This window comes from Haemorhous mexicanus, chromosome 3 (genome assembly GCF_027477595.1).
Source record: "Haemorhous mexicanus isolate bHaeMex1 chromosome 3, bHaeMex1.pri, whole genome shotgun sequence".
Lineage (NCBI taxonomy): Eukaryota > Metazoa > Chordata > Aves > Passeriformes > Fringillidae > Haemorhous > Haemorhous mexicanus.
Genome location: NC_082343.1, coordinates 30,951,418 through 30,969,838, shown reverse-complemented (window position 1 = coordinate 30,969,838; position 18,421 = coordinate 30,951,418). Strand labels below are relative to the sequence as shown.

General features: G+C 34.3%; 1 protein-coding gene across 1 annotated transcript in view; it reads right to left on the bottom strand.

The window, feature by feature from the left end:
* KIF6 (kinesin family member 6) overlaps nucleotides 1-18,421 on the bottom strand; it is a 155,524-nt gene that overhangs the window by 73,671 nt on the left and 63,432 nt on the right. Inside the window, exons 12-13 of the mRNA XM_059841246.1 lie at nucleotides 18,007-18,133; nucleotides 15,786-15,998 (exon numbers count right to left, since the gene is read on the bottom strand). Of these exons, the coding sequence (XP_059697229.1) occupies nucleotides 15,786-15,998; nucleotides 18,007-18,133 (340 nt within the window). The remainder of the gene's footprint in view (nucleotides 1-15,785; nucleotides 15,999-18,006; nucleotides 18,134-18,421) is intronic.

The following is an 18,421-nucleotide window of genomic DNA, read 5'->3' as shown; positions in this document are numbered from 1 at the left end:
CAAGCTTACTACAATATTAAATGTGCTGTATCAGAGCCATGAGCTCTTGTATCAGGCTTTAGTTAATTAAATAAACCTGCTGAAAATCCAAAGGATATATTCCCGGAACTCTTTTGCTTCTGTATTCCTTAATGCAAAGTTGTTTTAACGGTTCTAATGCAAAGCCACTGGTCATTATTCAAACTGATGTCACTCTCTCTCTATACACTTAGAGATTAAAGAAAATTTATGAAATATTTAGAATTAATTCGCCTCAAAATTATAGCTGGATGTAAATGGCATGAATAAAGAGTGCTGATCAAAGTGGGGAGGTACTGCAGAAGAAAAGATTCATAATAAAATATCCAATAATTTAAACAGAACTTTCTCAGCCCATTCTGAGTGCTTTTCTCTCTTTTACTGAGCAAGTAGAGACAGGTTTGCATGCAGCTTACCCTCAGAATTTATAATAAATATCAAACATACCATACATTTGCCCATGCTTGTATAGAATTTTAAGTAGCCAGCATAGTCTAGAGTTTCAGCAAAGCTTCCTGTTTCAAACAAATAAGCTATCAATGAAAAGAAATCATTTCAAGAACTAGTTTGGATAGTTATGCTGACTAAAAATGAAGAGTCAAGACTTCCAAGATTTCATATTGGTTTCTGCATCTAATTCACTGTCTTACTTTCACAAATCGTTTCAACTGCTCCTCAATGTTAGAAAAATAAGGTTTTGCTCTTACAGATGGCCTTTGAACATGAAATCTCAAAGTGATCAAGGAAGATAAGCCACTCTTAATTTATATCACAGTTGAAGAAAGTGGTTCAGAGAGATGAGGTCACTTGTGTAAGTTCACAAACTTAGTAAATAATAAGGATTGAAATGAAAACCAGATGCCCTGCATCTCAGTCTAGGATCTTATTCAATGCAATGTATTGCCTCTATAATGCACTGGAAAGCTGAGTTGCTTTATGACAAAAAGCAAGAATAAGCCAGCTAACAACCTCTGTTAGACAACCCACTTTATCACAAGCATTCAGTGAAAAATCAGAAACATGCAAAGGTAAATGTTAACAGGAGCTTGTACATTATTCTTACAAAGAAATTTAATTTCTTTTGGAATAATAGGAGTGGCACAAGTAGTCAAAGGGCACAACTGCTAACATCTGTCTAAAGCTTGTCTGCTTAAGCAAAAAAAAGTGAACATTACAAACCCAAAAGAATAGATGATTGCATGAAGAATAAAATATAAAACGAACTAAATATGAAAAGGGAAAGGTAAAGATTTCACTCACCCAAAATTTACAGCAGCTGCTGTTTATGACATAGCAAGTACAGCCTGTGCCACTTGGGAAAGGTTTACATGTTTGCTTATATTTACTTATGCTTTAATTATTGTTTTGAACTGCTTCCAAAGCATTTTCTCCTGTCTCTTCATCCACTAGCAGAATCTTTAATGACTGGATAAAGACTCTGCATAGAACAATGGTTATATAAAGCTGGTTTATATTTGTCATTGTGTCGTAACTAACTACATCTATTATTAAAATATATATTCTGATTTCTTGATTATCTGTGAAATTTGCAGCTTTTTTCTGAAATTAAGATTATTTTTTTCTAAGTATTTACTTTGCTTTCTGAAGTTTAGAATTTTGTAATATTATTTATAAAAAAATGGAAATTTTAAAATTTTGTCCAAGGTTCTTATTTGATGTATCACACACTATAACTCATTCCTACTACATTACTCAATGTACTTTTTCCCTCTTAGCAACTCTGAAATATCCCTTCATTAGCAACCACCCTTAAAAATTATTTGATGCAAACCAGCTTCTGACTACTACTTTTCAAGCATCTGAAAAATATCAATGATTTGACCCTGAGATTAAGGGTTTAGGATGATGAAGGCTGTGTTTATATTATTGGCAGATATCCAGCACTACATTATAATGCAGGCATTATTATTGAAATATTAAGGTTAGTAACTTTAAGAGAGTAGGCAAAAAAACCCCAAAAACCCAAAACTCAAAAAAAAGCCACAAAAAACCAAAAAAACCAAAACAAAAAATCTCAACCAACCAACCAAAAAAAAAACAAACCACCAAACTAAAACAAACCCAAAACCAAAACAAGCCAAAAAAAAAAAAAAAAAAACAGAGGAAAAAAACTGTAATTCAAATCCAGCAAGTTAGACCAGAAAAAGATGAACTCAGAATAGCTTGTAAATATAGCACCTGACCAGTCAGATAACAAGTTCACATTTTTAGCAGAATATGTTTAATATTACATCAACTCGTGTGTCCTTTATATCTGAAAACTATACCTGCAACATCTGTCCCCTTTTTATTATTTTTTTTAATGACAATAAGCAGAAGTTTTACAAAATCTCAGGTTGCTAATAGGTCCTTTTAATATGAGTGGTCATACAACACGTTCTCTTCTATCTCAACTACTTTGTGGCTGCCTTGCTAGTAAACACTACACAGATATAAAATAGACCATGGTTATATGGACCATAATAAATATAATGGTTTCATAATTATGTGCAGTTATGGTCAATAGATTTTTAATATTATTTTTACTAAATAAATAAACTATCAATTTCAAAAAAAAGAAAATATCTAACACTATTGTGACTGTATCTAGAAAAAATGGAGTTTGATAATTTGTGCCTTCTTCTCAGAGGCTTTTAAGGGTGATCTTTCCTCTACCACTTAACATCCCTCTTTGGACTTTCTTTCCTAAAGTCCACATTTTGCAAAAAGCAGATTCCAGGAAATGAAGTTACTTGTTTGGATACAACTGCCAAAGCCACTTCCTGTACGCACTTGGCAGAAATGTTTGGGGAAAAAAAAGTCTTATGACATTTTTCAATCTAACCAAGCTGGGCATTCCATTCAGCCACAAAAAACCTCAATTTAGCCCCAGAACTGTACACCAGTAGTACATATTTAACCATTCAAAGCATTACAGTCCAGTAATATTAAATTAATTTTTACATTTCTCAGAAAAAATAGTATCAAACAGGTTCCAAACAAAAAATACACTGACTACTTCATCCATGCATGATCTGATACTATTGCATTTTCTCCATTTTGCTTTTTTTCCTCCCCTCTCCCTGTACAGCCTCACATGTGAATGCACTGTAAAGAGTCACTTATGAAAAGCCTGCAGAGAGCCCATTCATTGGAACATGACATAACATAGTCATTGTTATTCTTGGCACTGACACTCTTAATGCCTCATTCAGAGGCAGATAAAAAGGAAGTTTTAAAGAGAAAGCCTCTATAACAAACACTTGGGCTGCTGCAACAGGAAATCATGAAATACATGATGCTCATCAGATGCTGAACAGGTTGTCAATGACGGAATCATATTTTTTTGGACTTTGTTAATAGGTGCTTTACCAGACCTTGCCCTGCATAATGTCTATTATGACAAAATTAGGTCTTTGACTGTAACAACACAGTTTTTCCAAACCAAGAGTTTAAAAGTATCAATAAAGACAAAAAATCTGCTATTAATCTGGCTGCTTTGACTCCAGACCAATCTTCTTCATCTTAGAGACCAACAAATTAACCAAAGGGATCACAATTATATATGCATCAGTTTAAAACTGCATCTCTTCTTCCTACAGCACTACTAATTTAAGGAAGCTCTGTTCAATCTAAAATGTGACTCCTCTGAGGCCTGTGTCTTTGAACCTTCAGTTCTTTTTGGGTGCTACAGGTCAATTAAGAATGACAAGCAGCCACATCCCAACTATTGTTTCCATTTTAATGCATGTGTAATTTCAAAACACCTATTACGGTCTTGTCTCTCTGCCTGTTTTCCATTCAATAACTCTCTTGGGTTCACTTTTAATTTCTACTAACTTAGCTTTTCCTTCCCTTGAATATACAGTCTCTCTCATTTCTGATCTCATTCACAGCTTCATTAGGAACACATCCTAAGCCACAAATATTTTTGCTCCTTTCTACCTTATTTATAAAAGAGAACTCCAATCCATACCTGCCCATTCCTTTTTTCCTCTTCCAAATAATCTTTTTCCTCACAGAGTTCAGACTGTCAAGTGTGAGGTACAATAACTATTGTAGTATCAATTGCTTCCACTGTCTACTCCTACTACAGTTTCCTGGCAGCCACGGTATTTTCACAAGAAAGACAAAAGTAGTATTCAGAAACACATTTGCTATTCGTAACCAGCACATGGTCTCTTAATTTATTCCATTAAACAGATCAAAAAGATTCTTGACATTTGAATTAAAAAAGTCCAGAAACTGAGTGTAAGACAGAATAAAAGACCAATCATCTTTTCAATTTTTTCATTTTTTTGAGTCCCCCTCCACTGTTTTAGACATTATCATGAAATTTTCAACCCAGTATTAAAAGTTATTTTACTCAAAAAGTTCAAGACATGACCCAATTTACCCAAGCTTTCTTCCCCTAAATACAAATGCAATGATTTAGTATTAAGAGCTACAGTTAACAAGTTCAGCCATAGGAATATAAAAATGTACATCTTTTCTCATGGTTGGCACCCTTCAATCTATTCCTTTTTTTAAAAAATTTGGAGAAAATCAGACTTTTAAGTGTGCAAAACAAGAAAACTCTAGGGCGCCTCATGAGAATGCCAACAGTGATGACATTTCTGAAACAATAGCCTGACCACAGATCTTCCCTTTTGTAATAGATGCAACTTGTAGGAGGGTTTCTTAAAAAGGCAGGTCCCAAATGACTGACATTTCTAGCCAAAGGCTTAATTTGAGAAATATTGTAGAGCTGTGCCATTATATATATGCAAAAATCATTTCTGTTTAACAGACAAGCAGTTACTTTTTATACCAAGTTAAATTTCAAACCAGTTTAAATTTGTAGCTCTATGTAGAGTACACTGCAGGAATCAAACCTAGGGCAACAAATGCATGAAAGGCTGTAGCAAAATCATTTATTTGGAAAAATCTCTATTCATTCAGGGCTTGTCAGCCACAGATTAAAACACGCCTATTTATTGGAGTCTAAAATACCACAAAGTCGTATTACAAAACTCAAGTAAACTTTCTCTTCAAGAATGGCGATGTACATTCTGAGTAGTTCTTCCCATTTTCCCATAATGCTGCATAATAATTTTGTGGATTCAAGTGAATATGTTAATATCCCAATCTCAAAGAAGCATTTGTCAGAATTTTTAATCAAAATCAAACAGGTCACATCCCAAAATCTAACTATTCCAGGCAATATTAAAGTTCAGAAATCCCTATAAGGGCTTTCTTTTTTTTTAGTTTGAAAAATACCTTAATTTTTATATCCAGTTTTATTTACCATTAAATCACTCAAACTCATACCTAAGAGCTACATATGATAGTAACCCGCAACAACTTACAAGGGAAGTTAGACACGGGAAAGAAATTCTCTAGACTTAACCTAGGTTCTTCAAACAGTAAGGATAAATAGATTAAAGTTCTAATTCACAGAGTATCAAAACATTACATGAGTGTTTGATATATGATTAGGTCCAACTGGCATCATAAGGAGCTAACAACGTGCCCACAGAGATCAACACCCTTAGTTGTTTATAGACACCCTAACCATAAATCCTGCTTGGTCATGCAATGATACAATGAACCTCATGACTGCCTTGGATCTATTTTTCTAAGCACTTATCCTTTTTCTGATTAACTTGGCTTTACAGACTTTGTGCCCAAACTCAGGATTCCTCCCAAGAGTTGGAGATTACTTACCTTAAGTTATTCTTGTTCGGGCATGTGGATGTTTTGATCATCAGGCCAAGTTGTGCTCAGAAAACAAACATGTAAAAGGCTGAGCTATAAATGTCTAAATACTCATAATTTTAAATATGCACATGACATATCAGAAACCAGAAGGGAACTGGCTACATACATATACAGAATTATGACAGTAAGTTAAAACAGGAAGAAATAATACATCTTGTGCTTTTGCACTTAATCTAAACAACTAAGTAACAGATACCAAGAAAAAAACCAAATTGAACCACAAGTTATCAATCAGCACTTATGCGGGGTTTTTACCCTGCCTGTGAATTATCTGGCTTTAGAAGAGATGCAGGTATTTCTAGCACTTTTATGCCCAGGAGGTGGTGCTGCTGTCCATTTTGGCAGCGAGACAGGAACATGCCCTCCTTGTATTCCCTAAATTATTGAGACACACATATGGAGAAAATGGTTTGATTTCTGTTGAGTACTAGGGAAAAAAACACCAGTGTCTTCCTCAAATATAGTGTAAATCACAGATACATAGAATTTTAAGGTTGGAAAAGATCTCTAAGGTCATCTAAGTCCAAGATCAAGATCTCTAAGTCCAACAGTCAACCAAGCACCACCACCATGTTCACCACTAAACCATATCCAACTGCTGTATCCACACTTTTTTGGAACTCTTCCAGGGATAGAGACTCCACCACTCCCCTGGCCAGCCTATTGCTATGCTCAATAACCCTTTATGACTAAATTTTTTTCCTAATATCCAATCTAATCCTCTTCTGGCACAACTTGAGGCCATTTCCTCTTATCCTGTCACTTTTTACCTGAGAGAATAGGTTAACCCCCACCTCATTATAACCTCTTTTCAAGTAGTTGTAGAGAGCAATAAGGTCTACCCTGAACCTCCTTTTCTCCAGGCTAAACAACCTCAGATCCCTCAGCTGTTCCTCATAAGACTTGTGCTTCAAATACATAAAAAAATATTAAAGAAGTTAATCTCTCAATTTAGATTTTTGTGAAAGTTTATTGTGACTTCCAGCATAATAAACTGATGTCCTCAAAGGCTTTTATCTAGGTAATAGAAAGCCTAAAATGGCAGCAGAAAGCAATAGTGACATTATAATATGCATAATAAAATAAACTGCAGAAGCCTTCAAACACAGCATCTGATATTAACAGCACCAGATTTTAAGATTATATGTCTATATTAGTTTTGGCTAGAGCTGAACTTCAGAATGCTGTTTCTGAGATGATCTTTATTTTAAGGAATTACAGGGTCACAAGAAACATTACAATAGCTAAGATAGCAACCGTAAGCAAGTTAAGTAACATGAACATGCAGCAGCAGTTCAAGGGCCACGAGATGACCAAAATAAGAAGGCTTGAGATAATTATAGTCAAGACACATTAAAGACTGAGAATACTGGTTATAGAAAATCCTTGGACATTAGTATGATGATTAGGAAACAGTAAAAGATGAAGTTTAATTTTATTTGTATGAGGGTTTAGTAAAAGTATGCTGAAAATTAGGAAGGGGCTCACAGTTTGATAGGGCAATTTGTACAAGTATTTAGCATAGTATCATTAAAAAAAGAGACAACAAAATCTTTCAGCATTTTTTTTGTTCAATCATCACCAAATTACTCACCTCTAGGAAGAATATTACCAGGTAAAATGGAAAACAAAGAAACCATTAAAGGAGAGAAAATTAAATATGAGCGCACTGTAATAGAACACAAAAATAGACTTTTGTCATGCTCAACTCCATCATTCACTACATTCAAGTCAGATTCAAGTGATTTGAAGAAGAGCTGGAATTACTGCTAAATGCTTACAAATATTCAATAATTTCTTCAGTCACATAACTTCTGCCACAGGAAAATGGCATAAATACCTGCATGTGAAGGACCTTTGACATGCACAGGTTTACAAAGAACAACTTCAGCTCTTTGTATAACTCTGAGTAATCATTTCAAATGCCAAAATTGGCTTAAGGAAGTCTTAGACCAGCTGCTACCCGACTCTGTGAATAAAAAGATCAAAGACTGTTTTCAGTGTAGCTTGGTAGATGGTTACAGCAGAGCACCTCAGTTAAAGATTTGTAAGACCAGCCCTGCAATGAAAATTAGTAAGAGATTTTACCTAACCTAGAAGTAAAATCTACCAAACTTATTGTGTAAGTGTGGAAAAACAAGTATCACTCCATCCTTAGCTGTAAGCTTACTTCCATTTATGTGGTCACTCTTTTCTTCCACACAGATGTCTATAATGGTTTAATTTTTCTCAAATAACCTAAATATGCAATATATAATAAATATATAACCTGTGAACATAATGTTATTCTTTTGAAAATACCCTTCTGAACTTATAGCAGGGCTGAAAATTAATGAATCAAAGGCACAGTTACTAAATCGATATTTCAGAGTTAAAAGTGTAAGAGAAAAAAAAGATGATGCATCAGAGGTAAGTGAACCGTGCAATGATTTTTTCAACAAAAGCATGCAAAACTTAAGAGCCAATTGTCACTGAGGCAAACTGACATACAAAACTTCAATTAAAAATTGTACAAGAACAGAAGCATGAAATTGGCCTGAAACATTTGTATGAAACTTAACCTGCTTAAATGTACAAATATCAGGAAAAAAATGTAGGGATTTGTGGGATATTTCCACTAATTCCTACTCTGGTTTTATATTCAAATATTCTGAGACTGGAGTCTCAAGAAAATATCTGTTTCTGCCAGAAACAGAATGAAAAAAAAAAATTAGGTTAAATTCACAAATAAAAGAGAGACAGAAATCTAGACTATTATATTATTTAGCAGAATTAGTAATATCTGTACAGAAATTTCTAGAGTTTTAGCTAATAGAAGAACTTTCTAGTATTTTGATTACCCATATGCATACATAATGTATATGTAGTGGCTCTGTTAAAAGGCACTGTAGTCTCTTGGGACTGGTGTTCATAACAACAACAATATGGAAGAAGTTTTACAGAGGTATTTGCCAAACCTGACAGTCAATATATAAAGGAATTTGATCACCCTTCAAGCACGCAGAAACTTTCAGAAGCATATCTTACCTCTAAAATACCAAGAGTTGAAGAGCTTCAGCCAACAAAAAACCAAACCCCAAAACAACTTTAAGGAGTTAGTTTGAAGGATCCAATAGTATTTTTAGACAGCCAAAATATGGCTAATGAAACAGAAAGCCAAAAAGATTTGAAATAGCAGAGAACTTCCAAGGAACACTAGGTAACATTTAGCAGACTAATCTGGATAAGAGAACAGTAAACTAGTATAAAAATACTGGAAAGTTTCCCCATCAAAACAGGCTCAAGAGGAAGGCAGCCAAAAGCATCTTTAACAAGCTTCCAAACATACGTTCTATATCAGAAGAGATTCCCACTTGAGAAGTGGAAAGAACAACATCATGAGAACCTTAGAAAAAACAGAAATGTTTTGTAAAACTAAATAAATGTGAAGAAAGTAAAAGTGTTGATGGAAGAAGTTTTTTTACATAACAACATTTTCAATATATAAGTAAGGTTAAGGGTCTCTGAAAAATTAGTGAAAGTACTGCTATGATCTTCTCCTCACTCTCATTAAATCCTTACAAGTTACAAAATTTGTCTTAGAAGTTGCAAATCGGGACCAAGCTCCAAAGAGGAAAATCTGGGCTTCACCTCATAAAAATAACCCTATGTTTATATTTATAAACACTTAGTTAAGATGATGAAAATTGTAACATGCAAGGTTTTATCACTGAATATCAATTGCAGGAGCTCCCTTTAAATCCTGTAACATGTAATTGTATTTCTTTGTCAGAAGGAACAGTCATCTGTTGCTCCTTACAGAGATGTTTATGAAGTTTCGAACTTAACACAGTTCTTTTTTTGCTGTTTACTAACCTCAGTGAGTTCAAAGTTCTCACTCAAGCAAAAGTCACAGTCGACTCACAGTGAATGCCAACAAAATAAAGCTCTTGGAAGCAGTACAGATAGAAGAATAGATTTTGGAAAAAAAAAATCCCAAACAAACAAAAAAGCAAGACCCAGAAGCTAGTTGAGCTTCCTATAAATTCACAGAGTTAGTCTGCTTGGTATTTATTGCAGTCAGTGTACATTTGAGAAGGGTAATTCTGTTTTAGAAATGACTTTGAGTTTTAATTTTTTTTTTTTTTTATGTCACAAGATTTAAAAAGGGAATAAAACTGTGATCTTAAAGACAACAGAGATACCAAAATGTCTAACAGCACATGACAGAGTAAAAAATTTTCACAGCTACATGCTACAAACATGTTTCATTGATGATAGACAGCCATTCATAATTATGATATAAATTGGAGCCCTAGCAATAAACATTTTCTCTGGTAACTTGAAATACCAGATAATAACTTTGTTAAGCTTATCAGAAGTAAAGTTCAATAAAATTGTTCAAAAGCTTATGCTGAGTGTTAAAATTTGCTGAATTTATTTTGAAGACTTTTTAAAAATCAAGCAGTGAAGTCTGATACTTCCTGCTTGGTCCTTAAACTTGGCAATATGCACTTTACACTATAATCACTCTGCACTAGAGAAAATATTTAATGCTTAAGAAATTAGCAAAAAATCACATCTTGTTTTAAATAGTTATTACAAAGATATAAGAGTAGCAATGAAATATGCACTACATGTTACTAGGAGATGGTAGAAGTTCAGCTGGAGAGAAAATGGGAAATATACTTTTTCCTGGACATTTAACAGAAAATGTAGAACATACTTTCTTTTTCTGACTAACGAGAAAGATCAACAGTAATTCTGAGCAGTGCCCTAAATGCACCAGTGAACTCTTTTATTGGCCAAATAGCAATAAAATGACTACATGTGTTTGTTAACAAAAGATCTGTCATTAGCATAGGGCCAAGACTCTGCCCCCAGCTATCCCAAAGCACTACTGGACACAGAAAATACTCCAGGCAACATATGGGTTTGCTAAGCATATAATTTTTCTGAATGTTTGAGACCTGCCTTTTCTCTGAACTGAAAGACATAAGATGAAAAACCACTGATTGTAAACCTCAGTTAGTCCTTTGCATTAGGGAACTTTCTGTTTTCAGACAATAGAAAGATTTTCAACAATAGAAGGAAGCATTTTCCCCAAATTATTACATATATATATAAAATAGACAAGATAAATATCTAAAAATCTCTTAATAAAAGAGAAAAATATTTAGCGTTCAGAAATGAGCAGTATTTGTGTTAGCATCACTACTTGTATGCTATTCATGCACGCTCTCATGCTACTTATCTGTTTATAGAAACCATCTCCCACCTTATATTTCTAAGCCAGCTTGTCAGCCCTTCAGCAGGAATACTTTTTTATATAGGTGTATTCACAGTGTCGAGCAAAGAGTGATCTTAAATCATGAATGGGATACATAGGTAAATTCTTCACAAAACTCTCAAAAAACTTCACAACTTCTCAATGAAAGAAAAAGGGCTCAAATTGGTCAAAACATTAGCCTAACAAAATCTTTGGTGAAAGTAAAATAATCACTCTCAAATCCATCAGCATATACAACAGTTTGAACCTCTTACTAAGATTTACTGTATTATTTAATGTCACAATAGTCACACTGTTTTCTGGTAACCAAACTGTTTATATTTCAGGAGAAAAACAAATCTAGCAGAAGAAAAAAAGATATCATCCATCTTTTATGCTGACAGAATTATCCTAAGAGGCAAGCAGCAGTCATTGAAATCAGAGTGATTCCAAAATAAGATTTCTCTGTACAGAAGAAGTGATATAATGCAATAAAAGTAAAATGCAACACAATATTTATCTCTCTACTGTCTGATCAAGTTCGATTTTTTTCTTGTTTTGCTAGACTCATTCATTGTCAGATTTATCCTTAAACTACTAATTTATTATTGACTCAACTCCTAAGGATTATATGTAGTTCTACAATTATATGTCTAGAAGATATGAATTATTAAAACAATTAAAGCTGCAGTAGATACTTTATGGTGAACTCAATGATTATATTAAAAGTGAAATTGCTGAAGCATTTGTTATGTCCAGGTTATTATGCCAATAACTTATCTTTGCATTTTCTGGTATGTTCATCTGAAACATAATTTAAATTCATAGCCAATTATGTCTGTTTCAGATTCAGGAAAGATATTATGATGCAATAATAACAGTGGCTACTATGTCAGACTATTTTGCTCACTCTCCCTCATGTAGTTATGGATTTATAATTTAGAGCTCTCTGTGATGGAGGATAGATATTAAAAAGCAAGTTATCCCCTTTCATGGTGTAACACTTGCACTACGATAAAAAGTTCTGGTCTTTTTTCACTGTCTTATGCCATCTGACCTGACAAAATGACAGCAGCAGGCGGCCTTCCACTGCTTCCAGTCAGCCTGCCTGCCATCCACTCCTTCCTAAAAGAAGTCTTCAGGGATCCAAGAAAAAGAAGTCTGACAGCATGTAAACTGGTATCATTTTTAATTAAGATAGAATTCAATGCTATGTCACCCAAAACCAGCAAAGAAAGCTAGGGCATTACTAGGACACTGCAATTGCATATTCCTCTGCTGTGGCTGTCAAGAAGAACAGCCTAATCCAGACTCTGACACAAACAGAAAAAAGCACAATACAAAACAACAATGATCCACATGTCCAGTTTCAGCTGTTCTTAGTTAGGTCTCCAGTGATATCAAACCTCATGTTCAACAATATTTTACTAGTGACATTATTTCAAATATAATATTCAAACAAGCAGCTAAAGACATAACTGTTCAGAAAAAGTACCTTTCACCATGAAATCAGACACAGGCAAAGAGAGCTATGGTTGCTCAGCATGGAGAAGAGAAGGATCCAGGGAGATCTCATTGTGTCCTTCCATTATGTAAAGGGACTTATAAAAAGGAGGGAGAGGGACTTTTTATATGGACAGGTAGTGACAGGATAAAGGGCAATGGTTTTAAACTGAAAGACAGTGTGTTTAGAATACATGTTAGGAACAGATTCTTTACTCAGAGGGTGGTGAGGCACTTGAACAGGTTGCCCAGAGAGGTTGTGGATGCCCCATCCCGGGAAGTGTTCAAGGCCAGCTTGGATAGAACCCTGAGCAACCTGGTCTAGTGAGTGGCATTCCTGGTCATGGCAGGGGGTTTGAAATAGATTATTCTTAAGGATCTTTAAATGACCCAAGCAATTCTATGACTCTATGGAATAAACTCTTTACAGCTTAGTACTAACAGGTGATAATATTATATAATGGTGCCCAAAAACCTACGTGGAAATCAAATCTGGGTGTTAGGCCTTTTTAATCCTCGAGTCTGTACTGCCATTAAAGGCTCCTGTTTAGAGTTTCAGGAATACACGTGGTGGGGAAAAGACAGAGTGCTCAGGAAAGTAAATAATACCATACGTCAAACCTTTGAAGATTTTTTATGTTCACTCAGTTTCTTCTTAAAAGACCATGCACATTCAATGCAGGACAGACTTAAAAAGAGATAAATTACAGCTCTACCTGTAGAACATTAACCATTGTAGGAGTCACTACTCATTTACCTTCAAAGTCAGCCTGCTGAGGGACAAATTTGGACCAAGAATTGTTTTACTGTAATGATGAGATCAAGATAAATTTCCTGTTATCACAGATTATTACATCAAGCTCAGGAGTGAAATAGTATTACTGTCTTTCTCCTACTTCAAGAAGTGTCTGGATAGGGTAGACAAGAAACCTGGTTAAACATATCTTTCAATGTAGATATGGTCCTAAATCATATGGGAAAAAATGGTAAGAATATGATTCTGTCACAGAATGGAAAAGATCTGTTTCTGGGCAAGCAAATGTAAAGCTACACAATAAATCAACTGCAAAATAAATGAACCATTCTAAATATTTTTTTAAATAAATTATTAGATAGACATTCCAACAACAATTTTTTTAAACTAAGTATTATTTTTTCCCTATGCTTTCTTTTGATTTCCTGATTTATTTTCAGGATAAGGAAATGAGATAGGAAAATGGAAAACACATTATAGACACTAGAAACACGATGTAATATTGCAATAAATCAGGCTGACAGCAGGTTTGAGAGTACAGAATTAATTAATTAAAAAAAGCTAAATTGTTCAAATAGTTAACATACCATATAGCCTTCATGCTGTAAATTGAAATCTTCATGAACTGTGTAAAGGATGCAAAGGGTTTAAATGATGAAGAATAGCTTTAATACTACATGAAAGCTTCTATCTGGGAGTTTGACCCTGGCTCAGGCCCAAGCCCTTCACAATCTTCAGTGAATTCTTAAAGCCTATAGACAAAATAGCATGCACATATATATATATATATATATATATATATATATATATATATACACATACACACACACACATACAGCTCAGATGGATTTTGAAATGGATAGATAATTTCATAATGATGAACATCATTTTCAGGCTTTCAATAGGTGAAAAATGAGGCTCTGTGCTTGAGTGAGAACGATGTCTCATCCAAACTTAGCAAAGAACCACAAAATAGTTTGGATTGCAAGGGACAGCAATGATGATAAAGTTCCAACCCCCCCAGCCAAGAGCAGGGACATCTTCCACTAGAGCATGCTGCTCAGGGCCCCATCCAACCTGGCCTTGCCAGTGCAGAGTGCAGGCAATAAGGTTCTACAATCCAGTCAATTTGAGCTGACACACTCAAACTTCCTACTTTATATTCAAAGAAAACTCATATAAACATACCCACACAATGTTTGTAAAAAGGAAATGCATTGATCAATACTAAGAATTTTCTCATGCTTATGAGAAATAAGCATGAGAAATTTTTTTTTAAAGATTGAAGCAGTTCCCCTCTGTAAAAGATGTAATTATGCTAGCAATTTGTTGATAAAATATAGCTATTATTTGCTGGCATATTTCTGAGGTAATGAAAAGCTTTGTGTTATAAGGACATGATTACATTTAGTTTATACTATTGTGATACCAAATCCAATAAATTCTTCCTATAAAATGAGAAGAAGGATGGTGAATACAAACAGTAGAAGGCAAAGGGAATTCCTCAGTAGCTGAGCAACTGAAACAAGTGTGAAAACTGACTACTTCAATACAATGCAATTTTAGAGGATAATTGGCAACCTTATATGGTTTAAGAACTCCATTCCCACTAGTACTCTAGCAAAATCTAAGTTTCTACTCACCAGCTGCCATGTCCGAGTTTCACATTGAAAACTCTTTTCTTTCAGCTAGCTGCCCCCCCAAAATGCATAAAAAGCATACAGAAATATATAAAGTGAATATGTAATATGTGATAATTTAGGATGAGGTATGTTCTTTAGTTACAAAAGCATAAACCCTTCTAGAACCTGACACCAAAAAATATTTTTATTTTAACAATTCAACTAGAAAATGAAGAAAACATGAAACCATGCAAGAAGAATCTATCTACAGTTATTGGAAGTTTTTTTATGTGGATTTTGAAATTAACAACTTGCAAGAATATTTTATGTTACCTATTTTTATAAATAAACAGCTCAAAAAATGTAAGGAAAGAAAATTGCAATGCTCCACACTCAACCCTTTTCAAACACCGACTATAAAAACTTCCCAAACTATGCAATCCACGCTAACTGGTCAATATTATTTCAATTGTTTGAGTTGCTTCTACAATGATTTAAACACTTAAATCCTGTAGTATCACTTAAATGGATAAATTGAAATGTATCTTCAAAGGGAAAATATTATTTCCTTATGTTTCTTAATGAATTATGCTCAAACCCCAATTTTTTTCTGTTAAATTACTGAAAGAATTGAGGGCCTTCAACTGCATTTATACTATGGTTCCACAGGGCTGTTCAACACAGTATTTACAAAGTTTGTAAAAGCCATCAGCACCTTAGAGGGCTTTAAATTTAAAACCCTGCATTTTTAGATATAGAATTAGCACAATATGACTAGTACCAAAAATAAAGCCTCCTTGTTTTGGTTCACATTTGAAGGGTATACTGTAAATCATATTGGAATGATCCAATAACTGTTCACTTAATTAATTACACTAACCTGTTGCTCTGGAAAGAAAAGGTAGTTTGGGAATGGAAGAGCTGAAAACTTTTGCCTCTTTCCAACTAGAACATCTAGATGGACTCTGCCTTTCTTCCAAGCTCATAGAAGGAGACTGCTCCAAGACTGCAGAACCAGCAGAGGCGGCATTAAGCTGGGAAAGAGTATCTCGTGCTTTCTTTTTCTCTTTTTTCAGCATAGTTACCAGAATATCTGAAAAATATATTAAGGATTTTTTTTTTTTTTAAAGCAACTATCATCGTTTGCCCATAAGCCCTTTTTTATCCAAAGTGAAAAAAATCACATTATGGAAGCATATGTGTGAATATGAAAATAAAGTTGGACATATTCTTTGCAATTATTTTCATCCACCTCAGTTTTCCCAAACAGCAGATTAGTTCTTACTAAAACAATAACAAAGTCACACATTGACCACAATGGCTGATCCCATTCAATCAACTCCTGATAAAAGCATTTACAGAAAACAGGATCTTATTGCCATTGTGGTAGGCCCTTTTTATTTTTTAAATTCTGTAATAAAAAAGCTTGTAAAAAAAAGAAAAAAACCTCTTAATTTACAGGTAGCCTTGCAAGTATATCCTATCTGTAAGCTTTTCACAAAAGGTCCACTAAAATTCAGAAAAAGTCTTTAGGAAATTTCTTGCAATAACACTGTGAATTTCCTGGAAGTATATTAGATATAAATTTTGCCTAACAGCCTTTAGGGACATACAATGGAAATCCTGCATGCATTCAATTAGCAACACTGACGTCCCTATGATATGTTTTTTTTTTTAATATGCTACTCTTAATCCTAATTAATCTTCTTAATGAACAGCAGAAATTCTAAGTAGCCTTTGGGGAATATTATTAACTAGACCAGATAATAATAACAAAAAATTTTCCAATTGAGTTTTTATGATAGCTTCTAGCGACTGTAGGCAAGAGGGAACTCAGTTTATTCAACAGCTTCCATACTCCCCACCACTTCATCACATTAGACATGTTATTAATGTTCTAGTGATGATGCACTGTCACTTAGCCCTTGCAGACTCCCTAAGTCAGTCTTGTCTTCAAAGACTTCCTATATTCTTTCTATTTAACTCTTGCATGGATTTGCACAAGTTTCCTCCTTTTACTTCTGTGAGCAAAGCTGTATAAATCTGTTGAGCACAAGTGCGTTTGATAGAGATCTTCTGCTTTTTTTTCTCATACTAATGAAGTAATTCATTTCAGGATGAAATGTTTCTGGGAATTCAGATATTAAAATTTACATTAAAAAAAATGAAGAATTTTTTGAAAGAAATGAGTTAGTGTTTTAGCTAAATTAATTTGAAACTGCACCTTGGAAAAATATAATCTTATCACCTGTGAAAGAACAAAATGGGGAAGCTTTCCTGCCACTTCAGTTCAGACAGGTAACATGCTACACCCCAGTGAAAAAAGGCATTCTCATTTGACATATAAAACTGAGCTGAAATTGCTGAGCACAAAGAATGCAACTGACTTTGCTCTTGACTAATAACTGTGAGAAAACCCCAGTTACCTTTACATTGAACAACTCCATATTTTAATTTTTCTGCTGTATTACAAACTTTCCCCATAAGCAGCCACAAAGCTGGAGCTGCAGTGGCTGTGGTTTGCCCACAGGTCTGCCAACCTGCTAAAAAGACCTCCCACCTATTGCACTGCAGTGCAGCTACTCATCTTTCCTGCGAGGCAGTGAAACAGACAAAGCATGTCTGAGAAGTTCAGCACTTTTATGTGCAAAAAAGATTTAAATTTAAATGCAAAAAGTACAAGTTTTATGTTTGTTCTAAGGGCAAGTTGCCCAGTAGTCCCCAAAGCAACACTTCATTTTGCTAAAAATAACACATAGAGGAAATTCTATTCTTTGTAAAGTAATAGATTGGTCTTTATATAGCATCAGTTTCCTTCTCTAAAAAGTAGTTTAATTTGTTTTAGGAGAATGTTTTAGGTGTGGCCTGATCCACAATGTTTGGTTATTGGTTGGACCATTCTAAAGCTAAGTAGTGCTTGGATCCAGGATTTTGATTTTGGTAAAAATGGAAAGAAAAGCAGGTGCAAAGCAGAAGTCCTGTCACATAAAAGCTGGGAATTGAATATTTCCTTTAACACAGTACAGCCTCTCTCACACAAATAAAAATGGTTGTAAGATCATCTCGAACCCAAATAATACTTTTCCCCCCACAAAGGATACTGATTTCATTGTCTCTTTGTTGCAGAAGTCCTTTCAGTTTTTCCAGTTCTTCATTACTGGCTTTTTCTTCAGAGATGTCTTGTGAGACCAGTTTTTTACCTGAAGTCATTGGGTAATTTATAATTTGCTATAAGGAGAAACAAAAAAAAGCACATCCCTTTAACTTTCCCTCCAGCTCTGTATTCTATTCTGAGAGAGTCTAGCTATAGTAAGAAATGTAAAACCTTTCTATGCTCTTGACAGAAAAAAATCATGCCACAGTTGACTGTCAAATTATATCCATTGTATCAAGTATGAAACAAATTGTGTTTTTTTAATCTTCATTAGCAAGGGTGCAATTTACTTTATTGTTTCTACACAAACTCCAGTGTTCTCTAGTATCACAGAACTTTCAGTATTAAAAATATAATTAAAA